Raw genomic sequence first — 27642 nt, forward strand, 5'->3', positions numbered from 1 at the left:
AGATGCTAGATTCTTTATTTTAGCACACACAGAGTCTGAAGCAGGGTTTTTTTCTGCACAAAATTAAACAATCCTGTGCCAATAATGAGACGAGATGAGGTGAGGTGAGTCATTTTAATTTCAATGCACCACCTTAAATGGCTCCCAATACAAAGGAGCAGCTCCTCTACTCTGAGCTCCCTCCATGGATGTACAACCTCCGTTACCATTTCTCAAGACTGAGGCAAGCCACCCGCAACCAAGGGGATGAAAATGATGATTAAAAAAAGCGATTTCTCTAAAATCAAGATCCCTGATGTTGCAAACTCCCATTCAGTAGGTGGCGGTATGCACGTGTAACGTTGGTTGCGATCGGCCCATTTAAAACCCAAGAAGAAGACTACTTCCGGGTTGTTGTACATCCTGTGCGGATACGATACGTGTATTAGAGAGTAGCCTGTGCGTTTCTGTAAACACGGCTACGTGATTTAAAAATGGTGTACGTTTCCAACGGTAAGTGTTCCGTTTGTTCAACATTGTTTTTATCTTAGTAAAGGCTTGACTCGGTTAATGTCTCTCCTTTCCGTCATGTCAGCTTTAACACACCTCTGTGATAGTAACTTGTAACAGAACAGAGCCTGGATGTAGCTAGCAGACAAGCTGATTAGCATGTTTAGCTTGCCTGGAGGTGCGTAGCAAGAATTATTGATATATAAATATTTACGTTGATCGAGTGCAACTTTAAAGGGGAAGGCTTTAAAGTCTGCTAACCTTATGTTGAATATTAGACGATGTCACAGACCTCTCTCTAAATCATCTTAAGACATACTTAATTGTTGTTAAAATACTATATTATCTTTATGACACTATAGAAGTGAGACCCTGATAAGATGCTTGTCACTATTATCACTTTTGATTGGTTACATGCCTATGTGTACTAAATACCACTATAAGCATTTCTACTTAATTGTGAATAGTCTTTAATAATAGTGATATATACACTAACCTCTTTCTCTTGTAGGTCAGGTCCTGAACAGCAGGACTCAGTCACCATGGAGACTGTCCCTACTGGTCGATCTTTTCTGGGGAGCAGTGGAGTTTTTTGGCCTTTTGTAAGTCACCATCATCCACACGAGTTAAAGCCTAGAGATGAAATATGAATATGATTCTGTGAGATAGTGTTTACCTAAGGTAACAGGTGGACTAGTAAGATAGTCAAATGACCATTCTGGTGTCTCTGTGAGGCTTTACTTTGTTCAGCAGGGTTTTGTATAACGCGTTAGTACCAGCATTCTAACTTCATAAAAATGTAGCCCATGTAAATGAATTGTAAATTATCTGCAATCATTTAATTGCAGATCAAGTGCCATGCAAGATCATTAATTAGATAATATTCCAACACATTCATAGTTCATAGGCTGTTCATTAGAGAGCAAATTGCAGTTGGGTATGTTGCCCAGTTTGGGATACTGTAACATGTAGACAGGAGTAGCTGGGGATCCTACCACCAATATTCCTATTGAACGACTACCTGCTGTATCTCTGAGTCTCAAGTGCTCAACCATTATACTCACAGTGCTAAGATGTTGATGTGTAACATGTTACTTGTATGTGAAGTCCCACAATGGTAGATTTGTTCTTCTCTTGCATGTATTTTGTCAAGTATTGAGATCAATGGCAGTTTTGGACTGCCATTGATCACGTAACATTGACATCTACTCTGATCTTTTGTTTCCTCTTCCAGTTTTAAGACCATGATTCACCCTGACATGACAAAGGACGGATATGGTGGTTCATTACGCATGAGTGATGGCAGAGGGTAGGTCATTCCTCCACTGTTTTAAACATTTGGGAAATGTACTACATGCCTCTTTAAGCATTTACATTTTATTTTGGATGTGAATATCATCCTATGGAGAGCAGGTGAGCCATATCCAGGTTTTCTTTGAATTAGATGAATAGACACAAACCAAACCCCACCACAGATGAGTATCCCCACAGAGGTTATCTTTCTTTTGTAACTTTTCAAGGTTTTCTTCACCCTCTATGTGCATACCTCTAAAAGGCAGCTTGATGATTCTTTGACTGCTCTTTTGCACAAACAAATAGTGACGCAAAATGTGGTTAAGTGGAACAGGTCTTTATAACAGATGGCTATGACAATAATAATTATGACATGTAAATACCGATGTTAGTGTCTATTTCTGTTTACTCTTGCCACTCAGTTCACTCCCAGTTCCTCCTTGTTATGTCTAACGTGACAACTGCATAATAAAGGGTCTTTTCACATGATTCACACATTACCCTCAAGTATCTGTCTGTCTCCAGCAAAGGGTATGTGAAAAGTCACTTCAGATTTTGGCCAAAACTTGAATCTAAATAGTTTTTTACTTTCATTCTTATCTGTGTTTGGTTGAGGTTTACTGAGTGAATAATCGCAGAATCTCTGATAAAGACCAATTATCTAATTTTCTAATTGGTGTTGCTTAATTTTACAATTATGGCAGTCAGAATTAACTTTTAAATCATGAATAATTAAGGTCCCAAATTAATGCACTAATTTTTTTAAATTGTGTGCTATTTTGTCCCTTGAGGCACACAGTAGGCATTATCCTTTGTAACGTCTTCCTGTAGTCACAGTGATGGAAAAGAACGACCCTGCTGCACCTTTGAATGTCTCATTAAAAAATCCTAGACATTTTAGTCAGAATTGAGTTAATGTCATAACCTTCGATCTACCGGAGGTTCCTTATTTTATTTCAAAATAAATTCCGGTTTGTATTCATACAGGAATTAAAATATTGTTAGTCTTAAAACAGTACAACAATTCAAAATAAAAGCCTACCATAAACTGTTTTCAAATGCTTAATGTAATTTCAAACATGCTATTAAAAATGCAATTCAGTCATGATTAAACATAAAAAATTCAGTGATGAAATGTGAATAAAATCACTTGATGTCCCTAGTTGAAATACAAGCACTTTAAGATACAACTTGGCACCAAATCCAGACCAAACATTAAAGTATAATCCAGGTAGATATGTAGGTATACACCTTCAATAATCTTTCATTGTCTGGATTTTATGCTGTTTGAAATTTGAAGTGTTATTATGACCTTAGGTCACCAGAGAGAAAATGACAGGAGGAACTCATGCTCAGATGCTGCGTCCACGGCTGAACACATCCAGGTGTTCATGATGTGTTTCACACTGCTGCTGTGACTACAGGGTTTCACTCCTCTTTCTACTTAACGGTTCAACAAGTTTGCATATACAGTATTACATGTTCCTTCAGTATTTCTACGAGCCTTTTTTATTCTCAGCTGTCAGGTAAAAGAATAAGTGAAGTCAGCACTTTTTTCCACAACTGATTAAAATCTGAAAATTATAGGGGGGGAAACCCACCCCCTGGTTCTGGGTGGTTGTGCAGTATACAGTCGGTTACCATAGTAGCCAGGATTAAAGAAATCCCCTCTTGTAAAACTGAAGACTGTAGTGATGATGAGAAGTAGCCATCATGACATTTGGTTCACCTTGATCCGCTTCCTTTTCACTTTGTTTTCCTTTTTTTTTTCTGTAGTCCTCCAGGTCCCCCCGGTGGCAGGAGAAGTATTGGAAGAATAAACCACGGTGCAGGTCCCAACGCTCCACCAATGGGTGGAGGAGGATGAGGAAGGTGATTTATTTATTTTCTTAATTCCACATTACTGTCAGATAAACCTTTTGTTGATATCTAAGACCTTTTCTCTGAAACATGTATCATGAAGTCAGATTATGTTTTACAGTTGTTTAGGCTTTATTTTCATTATTCAACAGATATTTAGACATGAATTGAAAAAAAAGACTCCTCCATTGTATAACTTAACTCTCGCGTCTCTTTAGGTAAACGCCTACACGTCCAGTGTAGGCGTGGGGCCGGGCACAGTGTCCTTTTCCTGAGATCTTAACAGAGAATGTGACATCAGTGCTGAAGCCCCCCCTTCATCTGCTGCCGCTGCCACAAGCAGTTTCTTGACGCCTTTCTGGGAAGACCTACTCATAGGGTCCAGAACGGCTGATACAGCAGCAAGCCACATCACCCCCCCCCCCCCCCCCCCTCTGTTTTTTTTCTGCCTTTGCCCCTTTAAACTTTCCTCCACCACCAGACATCAGTCTCCTAGTGTGTCACTTTTTGTCATAACCCCTCTATCATGAATCATAAAGGTAGTTTGTTTTGTGTAACGCTGTTTAATTAAAACTGTCTACTTTTCAAATGTGCTCCTAAGTTTTCTTTGCTTCAATAAAATGCAACTGTTTCTGTATCAAACTGACCGGTTTATTTGTTCAGATCCAGACATCAGTTAACATTGAAGCATTAAATGAAAGTATAAACAAAAACACCAGAATCCAAAAGGTATTAGTTAACAATGACCATATTCAGGTATTTGATGGCAACCGGACACCCAACAACAAAACGATAGTAAGATTTTTCAAAATGTTAGCAGGCATGTACTGCATTTCTGATTTCATCAAATACCTCCCAAGTACCCAATGAAGGTCGGTTAGACCAAATAGACTGAGAGGAGAGTACAGGAGCTCTTCTCATTGTCTTTAAGTTTTACACTCCTCTGAAGCACCTGTCACACATTACGGTGCAGAATTTTTTTTTCATCAAATACCTTCCCACCATTCAGAGCGTCCCAATTCAAACATTTGCTTTAAGAAAAACAAGTTTATTATTCCACAGCCCTGTTTTGTCTACTTGTAAGTTTTTAGTAGGTGAGTTCTTCATGGTTATCTTTTGACCTACTCCAGAACAAGAATCCTCTGTCATGGCATGTGCAAGAAGAATTAGCCTACTTAAACCATGTATACCATGATTTTGTGGATCACCTCAAGAGCAGGTAAAGTTTTAGATTTAAGTAAACGTTGTTTGGTATCACCAGACGAAGGCAGCTCTCTCACGCAGCATTCGGACACCGAAGCGCTGCCACTCCCTCTGGTGGATCCACATCTCCTGAGTGGTGTCCAAACATGCCAACACTGCTCCGCCCTTCCACGATATCAGCCAAGGGTCCATGTCCTGTAGTGTATAAATATCACAATATAGTTCTTTCAAAGAGCTATTTACAGCATTTTGCCACCAGTCGTAACAGCTTGTTGTGTTAAGAATGTATTGTTCTTACACCTTCATCTCTGTATAGATATAGTTAGTATTTAGTATAATATACTTTGAATTTCCCTCGGGATCAATAAAGTATCTATCTAGGCCACTGAACACCAAGCTACTTTCCCCTGCACTAAAGATCTAGATCCAGTTTTTTGGAGTATGTGCAACGTATCTCAGGTTACCTTTGGCCGTGTGATAACCTCCACATTGTCCACCAGTCTTCTGAATGACGGTGGCATCTTGTTGATGATGCGGTGAAGCAGAAACTCCTGTGCACCGGAAAACATGAGCCCTCCTCCAACCACCAGGATGGAGCTGTACATCTTGCGTTTAGTTTCGTCTGACGCTGTGGATGTGAAAGAAAACGTGAGCTAAAAAAAAAAAAAGGTGCAGCACCTGGTTCCATTTTTGGCTCCTTTTTTTTTTTTTTCAATTAGGCCTACTATGTCCTTCTTACCACAGCAGTCAATGCTGTGCAGGATGGCCTTGTCCAGGCCAAGTGCCCTGCTCTCAAACTGGCTTATGATTGCAGTCTTCCTGGAGAGATGAGCAGACAGGGGCTCTTCCACCTCTCCTGCCCCAATAAGGCAGTCCCCCTGTGCAGTCCCAAGGTCCACCTCCCCTTTAGTCCCTCCGCCACTACTGCAGCCCCTGGGCAGGTCAGAGAGATCTCCGATCCCCCCCTGACCACTCATGTCTCCATCCAAACCTCCACCTGGTCTAGGAACAGCCTTCCGGTCTGCAGCAGATTTAGAGGACTGGTGAAGAAAATTTAGAGACTATTTAAAAATCGCAAGAATCATCAATCAACTACAGTTTAAAGGACTTCTAATTTAACTCTATGTTTTAAATGAACGCGTGTGTTACCTGGTCCTGTTTGCTCTGTGTGGCGAGCAGGTAATGTTCGTCATAAGGATCCTCTGAGTCACCTTGGGAACGGCACTGGAGTGATGTCATCTTCTGGCCTACAATGCCAAATGTAGTCGGATAGAAAAGACCCATAGGTGCCTACAATTTGCAAACATACATTGTTACCAGAAAAAGAAAAGTGGGAAGGACACAAATAGAGCTAGACAATGAGAGTAATGCGAGACCACAAAGCACTCTATACAAATGTTCAGTTTGAATTATTTGAGCAAAGCACCTGTAATTTCTCGTCCCCTAGTCGAACCTGGTAGAGAAGAGTTGGGGCTTCTGGAAAGCGTGTCTGGAATTCATGATCTTGTAGTCCTGATATGTCCTGTTAAGAGTAAGAACCGCAGAGAAACATCTGTACAATGCTTTACTGTTCAACATTTGAGCTACAGTAAACACACAGAGCCAATCCCCTGATGAATACACACTTGATCTAGATGGCACAGGGTCTCTTTCAGGTGTTGCAGGAGCTGACAGTCCAGTCTGCTGGACAGCTGGCAGTCTCTGTAGGGGAAACCTGCTCTTTGCAGGAGCCAGTAGAAAGTCCGGGTCACATCTGAGCCCCCATATGCTAAACACAGCCTGTGAAATGCAACACAGACAAACATCCAACTCAACACTACGTAGGTCCACTGTTTTTTTTTTCTTTTTCAGAAATTCTATGACCTTGAATTAAATTTGACCTTTCCTCTGCTTTGCCTACAACTATGTTTTTCTTTCCTACAAATCAATAGAGAAGGCTGATGTGCCAGCACATCATCTGATCTCTTTGTGGTATTTGCTGAGCACATGTATCCCCCCCCCGCCCCTACTTTACAGATTTGTTCTGAATTTCTTTCTACCCCCTTCTGTTTGTTTACTCAACGTGGCATTACAATTCTCATTGACTCTATGCTAAGTTATTTTTAATAGAATTACTAAATGTTAAACTACAAGAAAGATGTCCCCATCAATCCATGAGAAACAGATCATTTAAAAAAAAATCAAAACTCCTACTTATCAGTGTCACAGCTTCTCATGTGTACAAAAATGGATGAATAAATTGGTTCATAGATGAAGCATAAATTAAAAGTTCTTCGGTCCTACCTGGAGTTACGATGTGACACTCCGTCCTCTACACAGCAAATACTTGTCTTCTGGTCTCCTACATCCACGACACAAGCACTGCTCAAACCACTTCCAAATGTTGCACTAACCGACTCCTGGTGCACTATGATAGCTATACAAAGACAACATGCACACACAGACGCAGAGGGGGTTAGATGATGGTCGAAAGAAACAGTCTCCATAGTTCCTTAGCTTGCCACGAATATGATGAGGCAGAATTGAACTTTTGATATGTATATAAGTATATATAAGTATGTATTACCTGAGAAGCCCATATTAAGCAGCAGCATGTTGACAACTTCTTTGATGTGCTCCCTGTTGCAGATGTCTGGGACCAATAAGATGCATCTGTAATACTGATAACCAGGAACAAAATGCAAAGCAAACATGTAAGAAAGTATACAAAACAGCTTTGACATTTTTTTCTTTCTTTCTTTGTAAAGCTCTTAAAAGTGATAAGAATGTCTTAAACTTAGAGCAGCAGGAGTCATCCTGATTAAGAATGGGTTTCTCTAAGATTTAATTGAAACTAATATAGAAATACATTTTCCTTATCAATACCGACAATAACTGACACTTAATCTGAGTACTCTCAATAATGTATTGAAATCGACATGTAGATGTTTAAAAAGTTCTGCTGATGCTTTGGCATTCCAGCAACAGAAAACATAAACATGCTACCAAGCCATAAGAGAGTAAGCTGGGTCAGTTGAGCCTAAAGTCAGAGTTTTCTGTGTCACATAGCTGGCTCTCTTTTACCCCAGCTTGATCGCCATGGTAACTTACTTTAAACTCATAACCTGATTGGGACCAGGAGTTTAAGTCTTAGTTTTTAGCGGGAAAAAAAATGCTGACTGGTAAGTGGCAGAACCCATCTTCTCATTGATCCACATAAAATCTGAACCATATTTTGTAAAATGCCCATTCCTATGTCACAAGTTTGTTTCCGTTTTTTGAATCTGGCACAGATTGGTTTGTTTTGTTTTGACTAGAGAATAGGCGGCACCTCCACACGGCTGTTTTGGACCCCCAGCGGTATGCCATGCAAATGGAAAACTAAACAGGTGTTGCAGCGATGGAAGCGGCAAGTGAAATGGTTCTGATAGAATGGATTCTTCCCAAAGGAAGAAGAAGTGTGACCGAAAAAGCCACTGCATTCTCTCTAATAAGCACCACGAGCAGGAACGGAGAGAAAAGTTATAAAACCGATGCAGAGCTGGCTAAACACTGAAGCTTCAGTGTCTTTGACATGGCAACCTGTGTGCACATTGACTTTAGGGAGGAGGAATGAGGGGCAGCTCTATCCAATGTTTTGAATGTCTTGGATTGCAGTACCTATTTTAAACACTAGGTGTCAGAGTTACATATTGCTCCTTTAACTTTAAATATTTACATTCTGCCTCACACTGATCAAATTTTTACATCAAAGTGCTGAAAAATGTCATATAATTCATAATTTAACTTTAGTTATAAAAACATTTCATCATTATGTCTCTTTCATTTCATCTCTGTCAACATGTTGCAGAGTCCTTAGAAGAAAGTTGTTATGGAGAGGTGAGGAGGTTGCTTCTACCTTCAAGTCTTTGATGGGGATATCCAGCTGCTTTTGAATGATGTGACTCCAGATTGTCTCGAGGTCAGCCAGGACGGCAGTCAGTGAGCCTCCAGGGCCTGCATGTACATTGAGCCGACCTCTCACAATGGGCCAGTGGATGTTGTAACAGTCGGTTGGATTCACATGAATAGCCTGCATGACGGTAGGATGGAAAGATGGAAGGGTTGAGCATGAGGGAGAAAATGAACAAGCAGGGTAGAAGAAAAAGAGTTGAGGAAATGGACTGTAGAGGTCCTAATTTAATATCTCCTTAATCATAAACTCAGCCATGAGATACTCACTGACCTCCTCTCCTACCAGATGAGAAGGATGGTGGGCTGTGTTTGTCCACCTCACCCGGGTGCTGCTGTCTAGAACTGCTGGACGGATCTGGCAGTTATAAGCTCTTGCCTGAACCCACAAAAACACACACACACCAAAGAATTCTATTATTTCCTGCACATTGTTTTGCAAACAGAAATACTCAAAGTCATAGCAAAATTGCCGAGTTGTTCCTCAATATACATTTTTATTTTTACCAGATCCCCTTTCGATAAGCATGGAATTGTTTCACATTTTAGCTGCCTGACTATTTCAAACATATACAACAATTCTTCCTCTTCCCGTTTCTTTTTCATGATGCACACCTGTTCAGCTGATACTGGTGTCCTTCGTATCCCATTTGACATCTTCTTGGACCAGATGGCCTGGTCGACCATTTTAAGCCCATGCTGCCTCTGCTCATTACTCTCAGGTTTCTGTCACACAGAAGAGGATCAACGAGGAATTAGAGTACAGTGGAGATAGGAAATACAAGACAGTATAATGGTTATATCTGAGCGTGAGCGACGTACATTTAGACCGTCCCTCAACAGCCAGGCGTCTTCACATCTGGGCTGTCCACTTTGCTTGTGTCGTCGCGCGATAACGTGTGGCACCGTCACCGGCAGAGTGTCTGTTGCTCGCCCGATGCGGAGTGTCCTCGATCCAGGGTGGATAACAACTACAAAGTTGCTCTGTATTTGCTGTGAAAGAGGAATATATGTATTAGGTCATGGCAATTTGTTGTACTGGTGGATCATGATGCTATGTAGTATTAGTGGAAAGGATTAACAAGCATTCAAACATTTTTATTTCTAAGGTGAAAAATGTTTATTCAGGCAGGCCACAAAAGAAAATTATGAAAATTCAGTAAAACAAAGAAAGGAAAAAAATATAACAGAAAATGTGCAATGGAACAGACTGTAACTTGCACTGCTGGCAGTTTTAAATAAATTAGAAAAAATAACTTGTTCTTGCATTTTTTCTGATGAACCGAACTTGTATCGAACAGTGACCCCCTGCACAGAGCGAACTGTGACCTCTGAACCGCCACAACCCTTCTGATTACATCATGTTTTTACTTTTTCCATGTTTTTTTATTCATCATTTATTAAGATTGTTGTATTAATAGTGTATATATTTTATCAATACCTGCCATGTAATTTTCCTTATGTCTGTTCTGTTTATGGTGTGTCTGATATCTTCTCTGTCTGCATCAAATCAGAGCACTGGGACTATTGAAGTGAACCTCAGATTACTAAATAAGGGAATTCAACAAATGACTTCTTTCTCTTTCCAGTGCTGACTCAATGTTCACGTTGCCCTTTAATAGTTTCAAATAAAAAATGTTCAGGAAAGACAATCATTTTTCTTTAAGATTTATATTATTTCAAGTTCAACAGTCTTTTGAACCAATGAACCTCCAGCTTTAAATTGAAAAGATTGCATGAAAGCTCGGTTCATTCTAAGATTTGTACCATTTACAAAAGGAAAGGTGTATGCCAAGGGATGCCTTAGACCTATCATTTCAGTATTAAATATAAAAACAGATGATGATATTGGATATTAGTTTAAAACAGATTGAGAATGGAGATGTGATTGGTGCAAAACTATTTATAAATGAGTAAAAAGATCCGCAATTGTGTACACCGACCCAGAAATGTTTGACACTAAGGAGTACATCACCTTTCCTTGTCAGATTGAGTGCAATGCTTCCACGCTTTTTGTCTGGCTAAAGTCTCCACAAAGGGGGATTATTTTTGCAAAGCATTAATTACATTTCTTTATTTTTTAAATCTTACTGTGTGAACATTGTTGTTTTTTCTTTTCTTTCTTTGCCAGAGCTGGCTTGTTGGCAAATTGCATTTTATAAAAAAGTGTAAAAGATGAAACACGTGTAATTTGTTATGTTATCTATCTCTAAAGAAGGTCATAGCAGAAAGGGGAAGCAAGGCATATATTTTTAACCAAACAAAAAAGGTCATTTAATTACAAGAGACATCAAACACCACTACACAGCTCAGCTCACTGAGCTCCTGTGTGGTCAGCTGATATGGAGCCAGTCCAAAACACTGAAACACAGGATTAACATTCAGCAAACGCTTTGAATACGAGCATTAAAGGAAAATCACAACACTTGACTTCCCGTCTCACCTCGTGTAAGGGCTCTTGGATGAGCGGTGGAGCGATGGGTCTTTTCACACCTCGCTGTTGCTCCTTCTCTTTCTCCTTCTCTCGCTCCTTCTCTTTCTCCTTCCCGTTGTCCTGCTCTTTCTCAGCCTGAGTCATGATTCTTGCTCAAACTCATCAAACATGTAAAAACAATATACTATTTCTAGGCAAGTGCGTCAAAACGCGACCACATAACAGACCTTGGTCTAAATTATTGGTCTAAATGTGCTGCTTTGGATGTGATAGATTCTACTTCCGTGTTTGGTCACGTGGTAAATTCTTCTTCTTCTTCGCTTGTATTTTTTGCCGGGTGGCACTCAGCTTCCAGGTGCATTAGTGCCACCCACTATGTTGAAGTGTGAACCGTAGTTTTTACATAACCCTTTGTAAAATAATAAAATAAATAAAATAGTTCTGCAGGTACATTTTGTTGATAAGCTCTATTTCTTTTTCATAGCACATTCAGCTCCCTAATCCAAGAGCAAGTCAGTAAGAAAACAAGTGAAATTCTCCTCTCCAGACTTCCTGATTTCCATTTTAAACTTCTCTCTTTCTCTTTTATACTTCCGACATTGTATAAGAGAACATGGTCTATTGGTTCCTCTACCTAACACTGTTGGGGTGCATAACATGTTTGATTTAGTCTTGTACGTCCAACACTTATCCTTGTTATAATGTCTTCCTTTTTTCTCCTAATATTTGTCATGTGTAGCCTACCTACAGCTGTAAATTGTAAAGGTGTCTATTCTGGTGTATATATCCCAAATATTCTGCCATTCGCTACTAATGTTCTTTGATAATTGATGTAGGCCTATTCATCATGTTATCCTTTTTTAAGGCCTGTTTTGCTAATCAATCTACATGCTTATGTCCATTAATCCCTGTGTGCTGCTATCCATATGAATGCAATAGATACATTTATATTTTCTAATTCTATAAAGGATTTGGGCAGTTGGGTGCATTGTGGCTCATTTGGCAGGGTCAGTCGTCTCTCAACCAGAAGACAGGGGGTTCGATCCCCAGCACCTGCAGCATGATGTTCGATGTGTCCTTGGGCAAGACACTTAACCCCTTTTTGCTCCCTCTGCTTTGTCAGCAGCGTGTGTATGAATGGGATTAGTGACTTCTTATGGTCACTTTACATAGAAACCTCTGCCATCAGTGTGTGAATGTGAAGGTGTGAGATATGTAAAAGTACTTTAGTCAGAAGACTAGAAAAGCGCTATACAAGCTCAAGTCCATTTACCATTTCATATATTTTACAAATAATATTCTGTTTACTGTGATTTTAATGACTGTATATGAACCAAAGATGACTTTGTATCTTTGCCTGTTCTATCCATCTCTAACTGTGTAAACTGAAGTATTTGCAACCAATCTTAAACTAGAATTTTAATATTTAATATTAAATTATATGTCACATGAAAGCATTTCAATTCAAATTAAATTAAAATGATATAATGACACCTCAGAAACGTAGAAAGTAGAATCAGAGGTCGGAGGTTATATGATTGAAGCAGTTTCTTCAGAATCAGATTCAGGTGTGCTAGATTATCACTGTTTATGATCAGATGTGGATCAAATTGTTTTCTATGAAGGAGCATGTGTTGAAGAAAATTAAAACTCCCTCAGACTTGAAATGAGACACAAAGACAAAAAGGTAACTAAGGAAGTGAATTTATAATTGGTCGTAGCAGCTTGCCTGTCACGTCTTACGTCGGGAAATCCCCCGAGCCCCCTCCCCTCTGACAGGGAAAGTCCCCCGCTGTGAGGAGCATATGTGAACGGCTAGGTCGGGAGAATCTCCGGAGAAGTCCTCCTGTAAATATCTAGATATTATCCAGAGTGCTTATGTGAAAACGGCTATATCGGTGAAGTGTCTTTTCTGTTCAGGATTGCCAGGCTGCATCAAAGCACACATTGGAGTAAAGTCAGTTTTTAATGTGAAATGAAGGTACATAAAGCAAAACAAACACCAACAACAGTACATGATGGGCATGTGGACGAGCATTCGTAGAATGCATTATGTAACTCACAAATGCTCAACACATTTTTAAAAGTGTCAACAGCCAGACTGGCTGCCATTTTTTTGGCCAGTGAAGCCTCAAAAAAGGCCTTTTTTCACATCTTAGACTAAGATGTCATCAAGTTTTGTGATGCATTGTAATACAGTGAGGTTAACACCATCACAATACTAAAACAACAGCATCGATGCTTTATAGATATTTAAACTTGTGTACACTCCACAGTTGCTGTACCCAAAATGAGAAGCCAGCACACTCTGAAATGCAAATGCAAGACAAAAGGTCTCTTCCTACAAAAGTGTGAAGGACACCCTGAGCTTACTCTTTGTTCCCATCACCCGATCTAAAATAACATGAAAGGACAAAGAATGACAGTGTGACCGCGTCCTAAGGAGCCTGTTTAGTCCTGGTAATATCATGCACTCTGGTTGATCCAGTCCCAGGCGGGCAGCTCTACAATGGCCGTCTTCAAATACAGTGACCATGAATGATCAACTCTCCCTTCCACTCTCTAAATGCTTACACATGCAGTTTGAATAATGTTGCCCTGGATAAGGAGAAGGATACACAGTCCTTGAAAGTGGCCCAGAAGACATGTGTAAAAATGTATGTAGCTATTATGACATTACAAAGATATTAAGTCTAAACCAATAGCAAATAAGCTTGTGTACACTTGAGTCTATTAGTGGTGAAGGCTGATTTGTTTATTCATCAGACTAAAGAGGCTAGGAGAGTTTGTGGCTCTTAGAGGCCTCGTCCACCTACTGGCTCAAATTGATGAGAGAGTGGCGGCTGCACAAAACACAGACTAACTCAAAATAATCGGTCATGTCATCATTACTGTCCTTAGCTAACTCTGCTACCAGCTTCTTTGAGCCAGGATATCAAAAAAAAAAAAAAGAATTTCAATCACATAAAAAAAGTGCAGTCTTCTCAGAAGGCCAGTTAAGAGTTCTAAATCAAAGAAGAAGCCACAATATTCGCATGATTTTTGGATGAAATATCCCCAAAAAGGCCCAAACAAGGCAAGGAATGTACAGTATGTGTGCAGTGAATAATGCTGTAGATTTGGGTACTTTAATGTGGGGCCTAAAGGGAATTCATTGGCTTTTGGAGAAAGCCTCAACAGTACACTAGAGGAACTGCATTTTTATGCACAATTTAGTACAAGACCACCCAAGAATGTGGCCAGAGTGATCACATCTCAATGCTTCTGCAATCAGATCAACACATGTTAGTACCAGGTGTAAACAGGACCTGAAGCCCATATGCACAGGTTAAGGGACAGAGAAGTATTGAGTAGATCATCCCACTCGTAGAACGATGAAGTCAAACAGATAATGACCTCTGTAAAGCATCTTTATCAGATTTACTCTCAGCGTGAAGACCTTACACTGGCACTTATTTGAACCTGAAAAACAAGAAGACCGACTCCTCTTCCACCGCGAGATGTGCATGGAAAAGGTCCACCATATACCAAACATGCTGTCTCGACTTCTCAACCAACTCTTTGGTCCCGTCAAACAGTTTTTTCTGTCTCAAAAAGTCAAAATGTCTCAAATTGTGATTCCTCATCGAGACACAATAGCTTTGAAGTCCTGGCCCTGCAGTAGTGGCTTGTGGTTCTGCTCAGCAGCCATGGAATGTAAAGTTTTCCTCTGGTTCTGCCTGGCCTTGTTGTACAAGAAGACCCCTATGAACACGAGGATGGTGCCAAAAGCGTTGAGGATGGAGATGTGGTTACTAAAAACAATGATGCTCATCCAGACCGACAGGGCGTGTTTGACAGTACTGGCAACACTGAAAGAAGAGATGGGGGTTAGCATATTGAGGTTCTCCTGGTTAAATCTTTGCATTATATCTAGGGCATAATTATTCTATTTCTGGGAAAAGTTTAGAACTGCTGGTCCAATTGTTTACTTTGGTGGGTGTAAACAGGAAGTACTTTGCTTCAATAGAATACGTGTTGGATGTAGAGAAATACTTCAGCCCAGTCTATTTAGTTTGTTTATTTTTGACAATGTCACCTTTAAAAGTATGCTGAATAAGCTGTGAGCAGCTCCTGTTCACAGATTAAGAGCCATGTTATTCATGTGTTTTTAAACATTTCTTACCTAAAGGTAACAGGTGATATCCGCCCCATGAGAGCGTAGGCAGTGACACTCTGCAGGTGGAATAAGGAACCATCCAAAAGCAGCAACAGGATAATATCGTGACTTAAGATGAGACTCTTCCCACTCTTCCCGATCAACGGAATGTCCTGGAAACATGAGACATGAGAATGACAACCATCAACAAGCTTAACCTTGATTTTCAGTCCTGCTACAGTACATCCTGTTTCTTTAATTAATATACTACCTCAAAAAAATCAGTTTACATATTCCTGCCCATTTTATAACTGTAAAGGATTTGACTTTATTGTCAGAAATTAAACCCCAATTCCTAAGAAGTTGCAATGTTATGTTAAATAAAAACACAATGAAATTATTTGCTAAACATTGAAAACTGGTATTTAATGGAAAACAATAAAACAGATCAACTATTGAAACTGAGTAATGGCAATTTTTTTTACTTTTTGAATTTGATGGCAGCAGCCAGTTTCCAAAAAAGTTAGTACAGGGTCATGTGCAACCCTCTGTTGAATCAATTTTACTTTTAACAACAGTTTGTAAGCGTTTTGAGAACTGAAAAGACCAATTTCTGTAATATTTTTTAAGCGGAGTTATTAAGCATTTTGATTAAAAGGTCCAATACCTAATATATTGACTGAATTAAATCATTAAATGACCTTACTATATGATCAGACATTAAGGAAACATGCTATGTTGAAGTGCTGGCTTCTCTGACAACAATGCAGCAGCCAGTATGTCCTCCTTCTATGTTACGATTCCAGAATGGTTTGTTTTTGTTTTGACCGGACAATGAGCGGCACCCCACACGGCCGTTTTGCCCCGTTCTTGCCGTTTTGCCCCGTTCTTGCCCTCTCATTTGCCTTGCAAACGACAAACCAAACAGGTGTTACAGCGGTCAAAGAGGGCACACAAACCTGACCTAAAAAGCCTCAGCATTTTTTTCGAATAAGCTCCATGAGCAGAAACGTGGTAAAACTAGGATAAATATTAGAGATGCTTGTGAAAATGGAGGGAGGCTAGAGCGCAGAAAGGTTTACAGACTGAGGCCGAGCTGATTAAATACTGAAGATTCAGTGTCTGCAACATGACAACCTACCATCAACTCTCGGGAGGAGGGGGCGGGGGGAGACAGCTCCCTTCAATGTTTTGAATATGGACTGCAGTACCAATTTTAATCCTTAGGTGTCAGAGTTACATACTGCTCCTTTAATGTAGAATTTCAGCTCTGTAGATCACAGACACCCAAAGTGTGCTTTGGCCTTGCCCCCTGCATACAGACATTTCTTCAGATTCTGTTTTATTTATATTATGTACTGAGGGAGATGAAGTGCCCAGATTCTACAGATTTTTACATCTGGGATTTTCTTTTTACACCCAATCATGTTACTAACCCGCTGCCAGTTAGTCAACTGGTAACTTGTGAGAGGTTCCATCAGGATTTTTCTTTTGGCATTTCACAAATGTTCCACTCTTTCATCCAGTTTTTATTAAAGGTGTTGCTGTTATAAAATTCAAAATGGGCATATATCTTTCCAAATAAAAATCAAAGGTCTCAGTCTAAACATTTGACATGTTGTCTTTGTGCAGTTCTAGATTAAATGTGGGGTATGAAATGTTTTTCAAATCCTCACATTGATTATTTGCATTTTAACACAACATCTAAACGTTTTAGGAATTGGGGCTTTATTATAGATACTTCTCATTTGGACTACATACTCCAGGTACAGTAGATACACTAACAACATTTTGCATAACTGTAATAATAATGATTCAATATGAAAACAATTAAGTAAGTATGAGTCAACATACCAAGAGGAACACCCAGGCCGGTATTAGCATGATAACTGCTGCTGCACTAGTATAGAACTGCAGTTCTGGAGGGCTGAAATAAATCAAGTTTTCATAAGAACAATTTGATTGTGAACAAAAACAGTTTAAAAAGTCATAAAGGAGAGTTTGCGTGTGTTTTTACCTGAACCTGTATGTGTCACCACTGAGCAGCTTTTTGGAGAACACATTCTGCAAACTGAGATCAGAGAAAGTGTTACATAAAGTATCTTACAGCGTCAGGATAGCAGGTCAGAGTGCTAAATTAGCAGTCCCATGGGGGCGCCGGTAGCCTAGTGGATAGTGCGCACACCATGAGGCTAAGGTCCTCGAGAGGTTTTAATCTGACCTGTGGCTCCTTTTCAGCATGGCATTCCCCCCTCTCCCTGATTTCTGACTCTATGCACTGTCCTGACTCTAGAATAGAGGCTTTAAAATTACCAGTCCATGATGTTGGTGGATAGAGCGGCAGAAAAACCAAGCATGTTGAAGCTTATCTCTGTGGCTGTGCAGAGCGACAGGCCAGCCATGACAGGGAAAAGGGCCAGGTTCACCCACAGCCCTGCAGAATGAAGAATTCATAGAATTAATAACTTGTACATTTCTGGATACAGTTACAGTGTTCCTCAAATGCTGCAAGTACTCAGTCACCTGCACTGAGTCCCATTTATACACATTTCGCAGCTCAGAGTACATATTGAGGCTCATTGAGCTCAGAGTACACATTCATGAAGGTCTTGTATGGAGTGCCCTGGCACACTTAGAAGAGGTGTGCTTCGGCACGGTTCAATTGCTCATGCACAAGCACGAGTACACAACGTGGACATGAAGTATAATCGATCCCGCATTCCATGATGACTCAAAATAAAACATAAAAAAAGTAAAGTTGCTGTGTTGTTCACTCTGTTGTTCTCTGTGCGGACGCAGACTCGACCGCACGTCCCTTACCCCTCATTCACACATACAGTACATCAGTGCGCTACCTGTGTACTCCCCGAGAATCAGCCTGGACATGATGACAGTGAAGATGGGTGCTGAACTCTTCACCGTCTCTGAAAAAGACACTGCCACGTTCTTCAGGCTTACCAAGCCCAAAACCACTGTGGTGAACCTGACACATGGATACAGAGATTATGTCAGTGATTTACTTTCTGAAAAGCTACTGTTAAGTTTCAAATGGGTCATTTACAAAATTGTTTTCTATAAAAACAAAAAAAAAGCCACAACTCTCAGTGGTTGTTGGAAGGGTGCACAATATTTTTCAGCATTGTTGTCACACGTCTACTGTGTAACAGTCACATTGCAGGATATTCAAGGCCATGCAACACATCACTCTGCTATGTTTGATTTTGCTTGTTATGCTTAGGGTGTCTAGATGTAGAATGGGTTCAGTTTTGTGAAGGGAAAATACACTTTTAACTATGGTTTACTCAAAAATCAACAGGGTAGTGGAGCTGTCAGTCAAACAAACTTACCAAATTAAGAGGTCTTATCATGGTTTTAATCACTAACACCTGTGCAGGTGTACAGAGGCTTTAACTGAAGCAGTTAGTTAGCGTTGACATGGCAACCAGAAATAGAAGGGTTGCTTAGAACGTTAGCAAAGCTATGGTGACCGACCTCTTTCACTACAACGTCCATCTGGGCTAACATGAATGATATTGATTTGTTTGCAACCAGCTATCAATGCTAACCCTAACAACATATTAGCTGTACTTACTAGGGTCCATTGGGGCCCTGAGACTAAAGTTCTCGCCAAACAATAAAGTCCCCATGAAATTTTAAATACATTTTCCTGGTTTAAATCCAGCAGTCCTCTGTTAAATGTTCATTTATCTGCGTTTCAAATATCTGATGACTCATCCTGCACTAAGGGCCGTTTACTCATTTTCGACCAATTAAAAAGCTATGTTGAAGCTAATGATCCAATCAAATTCACTCAACATTATGTCCCGCCTTCTGTCTTGTGATTGGTTGTAAGCTGTTTCAGCTGGAAACATGTCAAGTTAGATACTCTTGAAGTTCCATTTCATGGAGACTTTAATAAATGATGTAATTAATTTAATCTGACATAAAATACTTAATATTATTCACAAAAGTAACAGAACATTTGTGAATCAAACAACAAGTTTCAAACAAGACTTCATAAATTTTTTTTGGAAATCTGTGTCTGTTGTCTTTGGAAATGACTGACTCTGTGCCCTTCCCCACTGATAGTATGAAACTTTCAATAAGGAGCCATGACAAACATGGACTCAATATAAAGTTTCATCCATCATAAGTGGTGGTCCCCTCAAGGTCCCCTTGACTGCAGGTATTCCAGTGGGAAGAAAAGTTTGAGTAGCACATGTACTCATTGATGAGATAGTTAGTGTAAAGCTCTGTTTTAAAGAGAGAGGGTATCCACCTCATGAGTCCAACAAACAGCATGATCATGATGAAGTTGGGGGGGTACTCGGTTCTGGACTTGTGCTGGTACAGGCAACAGGGCACAAACATCTTTAGGCAGCCTATTACAGTAGTGGAGAGCATCTGAACTGCACCTAGGGGAGTATACACAAGACAACAAGGTACAGCCAGAGCCACAGCCTCTTACCCCGCAGCATGGACTTGGTGTTTCTGGCGTAACAGTATTTCTCCACTTCTTTGCACCTTTTAAAGTTCACAGCATCGAAGATTTAATTTTTTCCCAAAACAGCTCATACATGCATCAAATATAAGAGTTAACCTGCAACATGGTGTAAATCGCCAACAACATTTTTTTTACGTGTCAAAATGGAGTTCTTTGCCAATGGTGTCTTAGCCCAAAAAATAACAAGTTCCTTTGACACTGTGTAAAACCAAAGTGGTCAAAATGTTGAGATGTTTTCAGAATGTCAGTTAACTCAGTGGCAGTGTGACTTGCTTCTTCTTGTTTTCTAAAAAGTTGTTCAAGATACTTTTGGCTGACAAAAAATAAATCCTGTATACGTCTGTTAAATCTCTGAAGCCAACTGACCTCTGTCTTGTGTCAAAGTCACTACTCTTCAGGTGATACACTCCCTAAAGGAGAGGGATGGAGTCAATATTTTAAAGCCAAATCACAATATAATTTGACTAAAAATTGTGTTTTTTATGTAACTTCATCTTAAGACTCACTCTGTATGCTTTTGGAATACTGAATAGTTTAAATATAAAGCTGAATAGAGCTGAGTCTTGTGAAACCACATGAACAATCCATTAAGATTCATCACAGAAACACACAAAGAGCTCTAACGTGCATGCCTTTAGTTCACATTATAAGAACAAGAGGTTTATAATTCTGGCTTACCTAGCATGCTGGGCTCCCCCTCTAGTAGAGACAAAATGTACTTGTTAAGGAACAGGGTGCAGAAGCTAAAGCAGTACCAGAGGCCAAGGTAGGTCAATGAGCGCCAGTTCCACACCCCTGACTCCGCCTCAATAACAGTAGTCTCTGTGACAGTGATCTTTAGAACCTGTTCCCCTGGCAGGCTGTCACTTCGGGTCAAAACCACTCGCTCCTGGCGGCTTCGGAAAGGCAACAGGAGGCGCCATATGGAGTGTCTGCCACGCGACATTATGTCTGCTACCGGGAGGTGTTAAAAAGGAGTGGAGGGTTTGATCAGAGATTTTACATTTAGTCCATCCTTTGATTGGTCCAGCATTTGATGTGTTGCTCAGTATTACTGTGAACACTGAAAATGAATTAACCTGGCGCCCCCAGTCCTGCAGATGTTGGGAGAGAAGAAATATGGTATTCTGTCACATCATGGACACAGGTTGAACAGAAGTAAATGAAAAAATCCTGGGGTTTGTGTTTCTGTGTGTGATCTCAATATAAATTAAAATAATCATGATTATGATTTTTTTCATCTGCAAAAAAATCTTATCACATTTTTTTTAAATTGATATTGAGATCATAATTATTAAACATGATTACTCAGTGATTTCCCAACATTAATCAAACTTCAACACTTAATAGTGCTGAAAACAAGCAATAAATGAAAATGTAGAAAAAGTGAGAAAAATGTATAGAGATGCAAAAAATAATAATATATAATAATAACAATAATAATAAATAGATACAAATAAATTAACAATGGTTTTTGAGGTAGTGGTGATGTACGCTTGTGGCCAAAATATAACAAACACTTTGAAAACTAGACCACAGAAGACAAAACCTCGTTCGATCTCTATTATGTTGTTGTCATGATAGTGGGAAGGCAAAATCGTAAAATATTGTTATCCAAATCTTTATTAGTGGGAATGCTGTAAACAGCACTGTTCTGATCTTCAGTATCTTCTACTTGTTCTACCACTGTTTCTTCATCTTCTACTAATACTTCTTCTACTCCTTTTACTTCTTGTTCTTCTGCTTTTACTACTTTTTCTTCTACTACTACTCTTATTCTTTTACTACTTCCTCTACTTCTTCATCTTCTACTAATCCTTCAGCTGTTTCTGCTGATTCTTCTTCATTCAGTTTTGCAGAACATTTCAGCAGTCAGCATTCCCACACATTTTCCTCAGGTAAATGCAAATTGTCTAGTTGAAATTGAAACTGATTTCCCCAACCATTGTACTAATCTATCATCCTCAGTCACATAAATATGAAGTTATTGCTGCACGCGGTATAGTTTTTTTTATCCCTTTGTTTTTGGTAAAGTTTAATTTTACATTACAAATGTATATTTTTTTAACACAAAATGCTATTAAATAAAAACTATGTAAAACATAATAACGTGTTCTCGTACGTCATGACATCAGCAAAGCTCCACAATAAAGAGTCGATTTGTGAGCAGATCAAGTGAATCACATGCGGACCCTGAAGGGATCCCAGTATCACACATATCTATTTCCACATTGCACTTCTAAGCTATAAAGCGACTATAGTACAAGTATAGTACGTCATGTGCTTTATATCTTAAAAGTGCAATAAATAGTGTATCTAATCGATAGCCCTGAGCTTTGATCTCAACAGCAAACAACAGGCAAACGTTGCCTGAGAGAAGACAAGCGGATGTTAAACATTAAGTCGCTAGCTTCTTCCACGCAAGAACAAACAAAGCGAAGATTACAAGCAAACTGAAATGTAAGGAAGACGAAATCCTACCTCTTTTACACCCAAATGCTCCAAATATGATGAAAAAAACCCACCTCAAGCCCAGCCGGTATGAAAGACTGCAGCGAGTCCCGGATAAAAAAGGAAGTTGTACAAAGACGTTGGCTAGCCACTGTTTCCTGAGATAAGATGGGATGCAGAGGTCTGGTGCTAAAACCTCGGCTTCATTTAGCAACATAGGGAAGTGCCAAGTGACTACACCCACTATACATAAGCATTGACATATCTACCTGGGTTACCTTTCGTGGTGAACCTGACTCCGAGAGGTGCCAGTTCAACAACAGTCATTTTGTCAAGTCAAGCTAACTCTTAATAAATACAATGCATGAGGATTTTCAAATTAAAACTCCGATATGGCTTTTGGCCATCACTGTGTACAATTATGCGACCATTCAAAACATTTTAAAGTAGTAATTGCTCCAAATGTTTTTATTTGTGCATTTTTATTTGTATCTTTTTTCGTTTGTATGTTTTGTTTGACTTACCGAGCTTAAGAATAAGCTTTTATTTGCACCAATTCCGGTGAGATTGTCTTCATCCTGCTGCCTCGAGCTTGACATTTTCAGTGTTGGTGATTATTCATGATCAAACTCTCATGTGGTAGTTTGAAATTTGACTGGTTTAACTTTTTAATTTTTTAAAGTTTCTATAGTGACAACATCCTAGAAAGGACACTTTTTAGTGTGTGGGTTTCTTTATTTTCAGATTGTGCGTACCTTTTTATGTTTTGTTGTTTTTTAATTTGATGATATTTGAACATTATTAAGGGGGATGCTTCAAATAAGCTCTTTCAGTTTTCTGCCGCTACCTGCACTGAATATTGTCTATTTTGATATTTGTTTATGTTATATAGCCTATGTTTTTTTCTTACTGTGCAAATAAATAAATACTACTTAAAAATAATACTACCTCCAGATATGCTTTTTTCACGCATTTCATGCAATTATTATTATTATGATTAATATTATGATTATTATAACATTTGCAAAAGAGGGGGGAGGCCACATAGCCACCAGGCCCCGAATAAATGCCTTTTTAATTCAAGTCAAGTCAAGTCAAGTCTTTATTGTCATTTAAACCATACCATATATGTAACACCCGCCCTGGTGGGGTACTCAGACTTTGCAAGGTCCCCTAACAGGGGTCAAATGAATGACCAGTCAAAAATGAAACACAGAAACAGATTTAAAGAGAAAAGGTGCCAAGGTTTATTACATTAAATAACATCAAATTCATGAGTCACCATAAGATAATCGGCGCAGATTTCAATGTTTTACGGGCGGAATTATGGCTTGGGCAGGTATTTTGATGCTTTACTGAGGAGGAATTCAGTGTCACGCTTCTACAGTAAGGGAGTAAAAAGACTCCTTGTCACACAATATCATTGCAACTTAATCACACTATGTATAAGCATGCAATATCACTGCAACTTCAACTATAATCACACTATGTATGAGCATGCAATATCACTGCAACTATATTCACACTATTAGCATGCAACAAACTTGTGGCGTTTACACACTCAAATCAGATCCTCCGTCAGCTCGCGACCAGAATGACGTTGACCCTCCCCGATGGTCCGCCCTGACCTGCGCTGGAGAAGTGGTGACAATAAAACAAACAAACAAAACAAACAAGACGAAAAACACAAAAAAAAACTAGTCCGCCTACGTAGGCAACCCCAGAGATCTTTTGCCTCAAATACCAGCTCATATGCCAGGCGGACTAGAAACAAAAATCAACAGCAAAGAAAACAAACTAAACCCAGACAGTAAGAGCAGCAGAGGAAATCTGCCAGGCTCCCTAAAACAAAGAAAATAGAAGCATTAGTTGGTCACATTAATACATTTCCCTAATCCCAAAATAAACATAATACAAAACCATATCCTCAACATCAATGACACAATGGCCATAGCTTTATTAGACAAAAAAATACATATCGCTGTGCGTACCTGGTGTGCTGGGCCCAAACCTTCCCAGCAGTAGTACAGAGTACAGTAGTGATACAGTAGTGATACAGTAGTGATGCAGTAGTGATGCAGTAGTACAGAGTACAGTAGTGATGCAGTAGTGATGCAGTAGTGATGCAGTAGTGATACAGTAGTGATGCAGCAGTACAGAGTACAGTAGTGATGCAGTAGTGATACAGTAGTGATGCAGTAGTACAGAGTACAGTAGTGATACAGTAGTGATACAGTAGTGATGCAGTAGTACAGAGTACAGTAGTGATACAGTGGTGATACAGTAGTGATGCAGTAGTACAGTAGTGATGCAGTAGTGATGCAGTAGTGATACGGTAGTGATGCAGTAGTGATACAGTAGTGATGCAGTAGTACAGAGTACAGTAGTGATGCAGTAGTGATACAGTAGTGATGCGGTAGTGATGCAGTAGTACAGAGTACAGTAGTGATGCAGTAGTGATACAGTAGTGATGCTGTAGTGATACAGTAGTACAGAGTACAGTAGTGATACAGTAGTGATGCAGTAGTGATGCAGTAGTACAGAGTACAGTAGTGATACAGTAGTGATACAGTAGTGATGCTGTAGTGATACAGTAGTACAGAGTACAGTAGTGATGCAGTAGTGATACAGTAGTACAGAGTACAGTAGTGATACAGTAGTGAGGGTTTTTCAGTCTCCATGAAGCACCTGTTGACAGTCTGCAGCCAAGGTCGCTTTCATCGTTTTGATGCCCTGATCCGAGTCTGTTTCTTTGGTCCAAAGTCTCTGAAGCACGTCACAGCAGGAATTACATCTGATGCTAAAGCACCGGACGAGCTCACTTTTCGGGTTAACTCCTCAAACGGAGCCAAAACAGACAAAGTTTTTTCCACAAGTGTCCACTGGTGTCCTGTAAGATTGTCAGGGAGTTCATATTCGGAGCCAAATCTTCCCAGAGCCCGCTTGTAGCATGTAGTAGGTGCTATTCCAGCTCGTCTGCACGTCTTGTTGGAGTCTTCTTACGGGCTGCTTGAGCTGCAGCTCAATGTCTTCCAGGCAGGAGAAGACTAATGCTTCAAATGTCCAACAGTTTGACGTCCGACTGACACCGCGTCAGCTACACTCCTCTGAGCCCAAAGTCCTTCATTCACAGCAACAGCTGGTCATCAAGAGTAATGAACTGGGTCAGAGCTTCTGTTATTTTTACCGTGCAGGTTGTCTCAACCAAAAAGAGGCGCAGGCCCGTCGTAAAGTGGTATTGGTGCCGTTGTATCCGCGATGCATAGTTTTACGACTACGAGTATGAGTACTTAAAGGCCGATGCCGAATACTGGTATCGGTATCGGGTTATCCCTAGTTCAATGTCTTGCCCAAAGACACCCTTGCCATGTGAATGCAGGAGCTGGGGATCAAACCCTAGACGTTCCTGTTGAGGGACAACCAACTGTACCAGTGAGCAGCTGAGGCTCAGTGATACAGAGTCCTGAAGTGGAGAGTCAGGAATCTTGTCTATCAAGTGGAATGACAAGATTCCAAGAAGGGGAGAAGTAGGACAGAAACACTTTGTTTGTCTGTCTCATCATTTAGCATACTTGACCTGTATATGAGAAAGTATTGTTTAGCAAAACAACTAATCCTGCTTTCTTTTAACACTCCAACCAATCACTCACTGTCAATTTTTACTTTTGAACAAGTATTCTGTGAGTCACCTCGCCTCACGCCTGCCTTCAAAACCATTTTCAGGCACTTAAAATAACTAAATAATTAAAGTCAATCTTCTTTCAGATTTGTTTTTTCTTTTGTGAGTCATATGGCTCTTCCCACTTCATTTCTTTTGTTATGTGCATAAAATGGGAATACCATAAGCGGTCACAAGATGGCAGTAATGTTTAGCTTATAACTGAACTTTTATTCATTGAGTTTGTAACCCCAGAAGCTGTTGTCATGAGTATTTGGGTCTGAAAGACACTACATTTATAAATACTAGCATGTGTTTGTGAGATAAAGCTGTGAATGGGAGAGAACACACACATGCACATGGTGAACCTGTAAACTCGACACAAATAGACCCCTGTCTGGCCGGGGATTTAAACCAGTAGGCTTCATGCTGTGTGCTACACTCTGTACCACTGTGCATCATTGAGTTATGCCTCTGCTAGTTTAAAAACAAGGGGAGGTACCGACTGATAAAGACACTGAGACGATTAGGTCATTTGTAAATCACTGAATGGTGCTTTTAATAGAAGACTTTTAAAGTCAAAAGCCTCTCAATGCTGTGTGGAACAAATAAAAAATTCTGGCCCAAGTCTAGACCATACTCTGTTATATTATTTACAAAGACCTGACATTAATCCATTATGAGCAAACCACGAAGCAACATTTAGCAAAGTAATAGTGGCAAGGAAAAACCTCAAGGAAACCTCAAGCAGAACCAGACTCCTGTTCAACAATTCAATCCAATTAAATTCAAACAACTTTATTAATCCCTCTTGGGGCAATTAGTGTGGAGCAGCCCGTACACATGAACAGCCATCTGCCGCAACTGTGTTGGGCTTGGAAAATGTGAGAGAGGGAGATGCAGAAAGAAGGAACAGAGCAATAACAACACAACAGCAATGAATAAAACTGATTCACAGCGTTAATGTCGGTAATGGTTTAGCAGTATGGGGAAAGAATATAAAGTATGATAATAGACTCATTAGTCTAATAACATTGGCAATTATAATGACAATTCAAATGAGGAGGAATGATCATTTTAATTATAGCAGTTGAAGTCGAGCAGCTCTTAGATCCACATGGTGGCTCTGCTTCTTGCCTGTTGCCTTGGAGAATTTTGGAACTGTGTTGATGATGGTGTCGAACATGGAACAACATGAACACACATAACAAAGGGATGGGCTACTCTCTCCATTAGTATGATGTTTTAATTAACCTTTGTTGTGTCACAGTTCAACTCCTTCCAGCCTCAATCTGAGATTACCCATGTGTCCTAGAAAAAGTCTCTGAACAGTCCCTGACCTCTTTATTTGTTATGAACATGGAGAGGGAGAATAAACTGTGAAATGCAAATGCAATAAATGTCAAGAGAACAAGTTTTACTTGTTGAATGGGAGTACAAAACAAGTATTGTTCATTCCAGGTCAATTAATGCTACTCTTATTAGAGGAACTAGATTATGGGACTATCTCATAACAAGTTTCTCTTCATGTGTATGAAGTAATATTTTGGCCCCAAAATTACATGAATGAAAAAAGACCTTGAAGTGGGATTTTAGAAAAAGGGTGAAAGTATCAAGTTGATATAGCTACAACAGAAATATATGTTATTTGTGCTTATCTGTGTATCCTGCCTACAAAATCA

General features: G+C 39.7%; 3 protein-coding genes and 1 long non-coding RNA gene across 7 annotated transcripts; 1 reads left to right on the plus strand and 3 right to left on the minus strand.

The window, feature by feature from the left end:
* The first annotated feature begins 337 nt into the window (after positions 1 to 337).
* selenok (selenoprotein K) lies at positions 338 to 4235 on the plus strand. Of its 2 annotated transcripts, XM_061056922.1 has the most exons (5): positions 338 to 492; positions 1001 to 1091; positions 1724 to 1798; positions 3559 to 3654; positions 3861 to 4235. In XM_061056922.1, exons 1-5 carry the CDS (start codon positions 474 to 476, stop codon positions 3862 to 3864), a joined length of 285 nt encoding a protein of 94 aa, XP_060912905.1. In that variant the 5' UTR covers positions 338 to 473; the 3' UTR covers positions 3865 to 4235. The 2 variants fall into 2 exon arrangements, with proteins under 2 accessions (XP_060912905.1, XP_060912904.1); XM_061056921.1 differs by lacking the exon at positions 3861 to 4235 and having other exon boundaries at positions 3559 to 3673.
* actr8 (actin related protein 8) lies at positions 3817 to 11511 on the minus strand. Its single transcript, XM_061056920.1, has 13 exons — positions 11219 to 11511; positions 9598 to 9768; positions 9391 to 9501; positions 9050 to 9154; positions 8723 to 8896; positions 7412 to 7505; positions 7129 to 7261; positions 6471 to 6624; positions 6272 to 6367; positions 5995 to 6135; positions 5585 to 5885; positions 5310 to 5473; positions 3817 to 5040 (listed from the first exon to the last, which is right to left on the minus strand). Exons 1-13 carry the CDS (start codon positions 11351 to 11353, stop codon positions 4897 to 4899), a joined length of 1923 nt encoding a protein of 640 aa, XP_060912903.1. The 5' UTR covers positions 11354 to 11511; the 3' UTR covers positions 3817 to 4896.
* Positions 11512 to 13156: 1645 nt separating this feature from the next.
* Positions 13157 to 22653, minus strand: LOC132989403 (solute carrier family 35 member E2A-like). 3 transcript variants are annotated; one of them, XM_061057029.1, is made up of 9 exons: positions 22581 to 22653; positions 20530 to 20945; positions 19627 to 19762; positions 18203 to 18330; positions 17661 to 17781; positions 17365 to 17418; positions 17202 to 17274; positions 15375 to 15520; positions 13157 to 15060 (listed from the first exon to the last, which is right to left on the minus strand). In XM_061057029.1, the coding sequence occupies exons 2-9, from the start codon at positions 20795 to 20797 to the stop codon at positions 14832 to 14834; spliced, it is 1155 nt and encodes a 384-aa protein (XP_060913012.1). In that variant the 5' UTR covers positions 20798 to 20945; positions 22581 to 22653; the 3' UTR covers positions 13157 to 14831. The 3 variants fall into 3 exon arrangements, with proteins under 3 accessions (XP_060913012.1, XP_060913011.1, XP_060913014.1); XM_061057028.1 differs by having other exon boundaries at positions 22342 to 22637; XM_061057031.1 differs by having other exon boundaries at positions 22572 to 22631.
* Positions 22654 to 23525: 872 nt separating this feature from the next.
* On the minus strand, positions 23526 to 26120 carry LOC132989981 (uncharacterized). Its single transcript, XR_009675951.1, has 2 exons — positions 24294 to 26120; positions 23526 to 24144 (listed from the first exon to the last, which is right to left on the minus strand). It is a non-coding gene; the product is annotated as an uncharacterized LOC132989981 (long non-coding RNA).
* Positions 26121 to 27642: the final 1522 nt, after the last annotated feature.

The sequence above is a fragment of the Labrus mixtus genome, chromosome 15 (assembly GCF_963584025.1).
Source record: "Labrus mixtus chromosome 15, fLabMix1.1, whole genome shotgun sequence".
Taxonomy (NCBI): Eukaryota; Metazoa; Chordata; class Actinopteri; order Labriformes; family Labridae; genus Labrus; species Labrus mixtus.

What these genes read in the sequence shown, in the direction of transcription:
- actr8 (XM_061056920.1), bottom strand. Translation starts at nt 11,353, where the DNA reads ATGACTCAGGCTGAGAAAGAGCAGGACAACGGGAAGGAGAAAGAGAAG. An exon ending in CACCAGTATCAGCTGAACAG is followed by an intron (nt 9,155 to 9,390) that starts GTGTGCATCATG and finishes TTGTGGGTTCAG; the next exon opens with GCAAGAGCTTATAACTGCCA. An exon ending in AGGTTATCACACGGCCAAAG is followed by an intron (nt 5,041 to 5,309) that starts GTAACCTGAGAT and finishes TATACACTACAG; the next exon opens with GACATGGACCCTTGGCTGAT.
- LOC132989403 (XM_061057029.1), bottom strand. Translation starts at nt 20,797, where the DNA reads ATGTCGCGTGGCAGACACTCCATATGGCGCCTCCTGTTGCCTTTCCGA. An exon ending in CTGTTTGTTGGACTCATGAG is followed by an intron (nt 18,331 to 19,626) that starts GTGGATACCCTC and finishes TCCATGTGTCAG; the next exon opens with GTTCACCACAGTGGTTTTGG. An exon ending in GGTGACACATACAGGTTCAG is followed by an intron (nt 17,275 to 17,364) that starts GTAAAAACACAC and finishes GATTTATTTCAG; the next exon opens with CCCTCCAGAACTGCAGTTCT.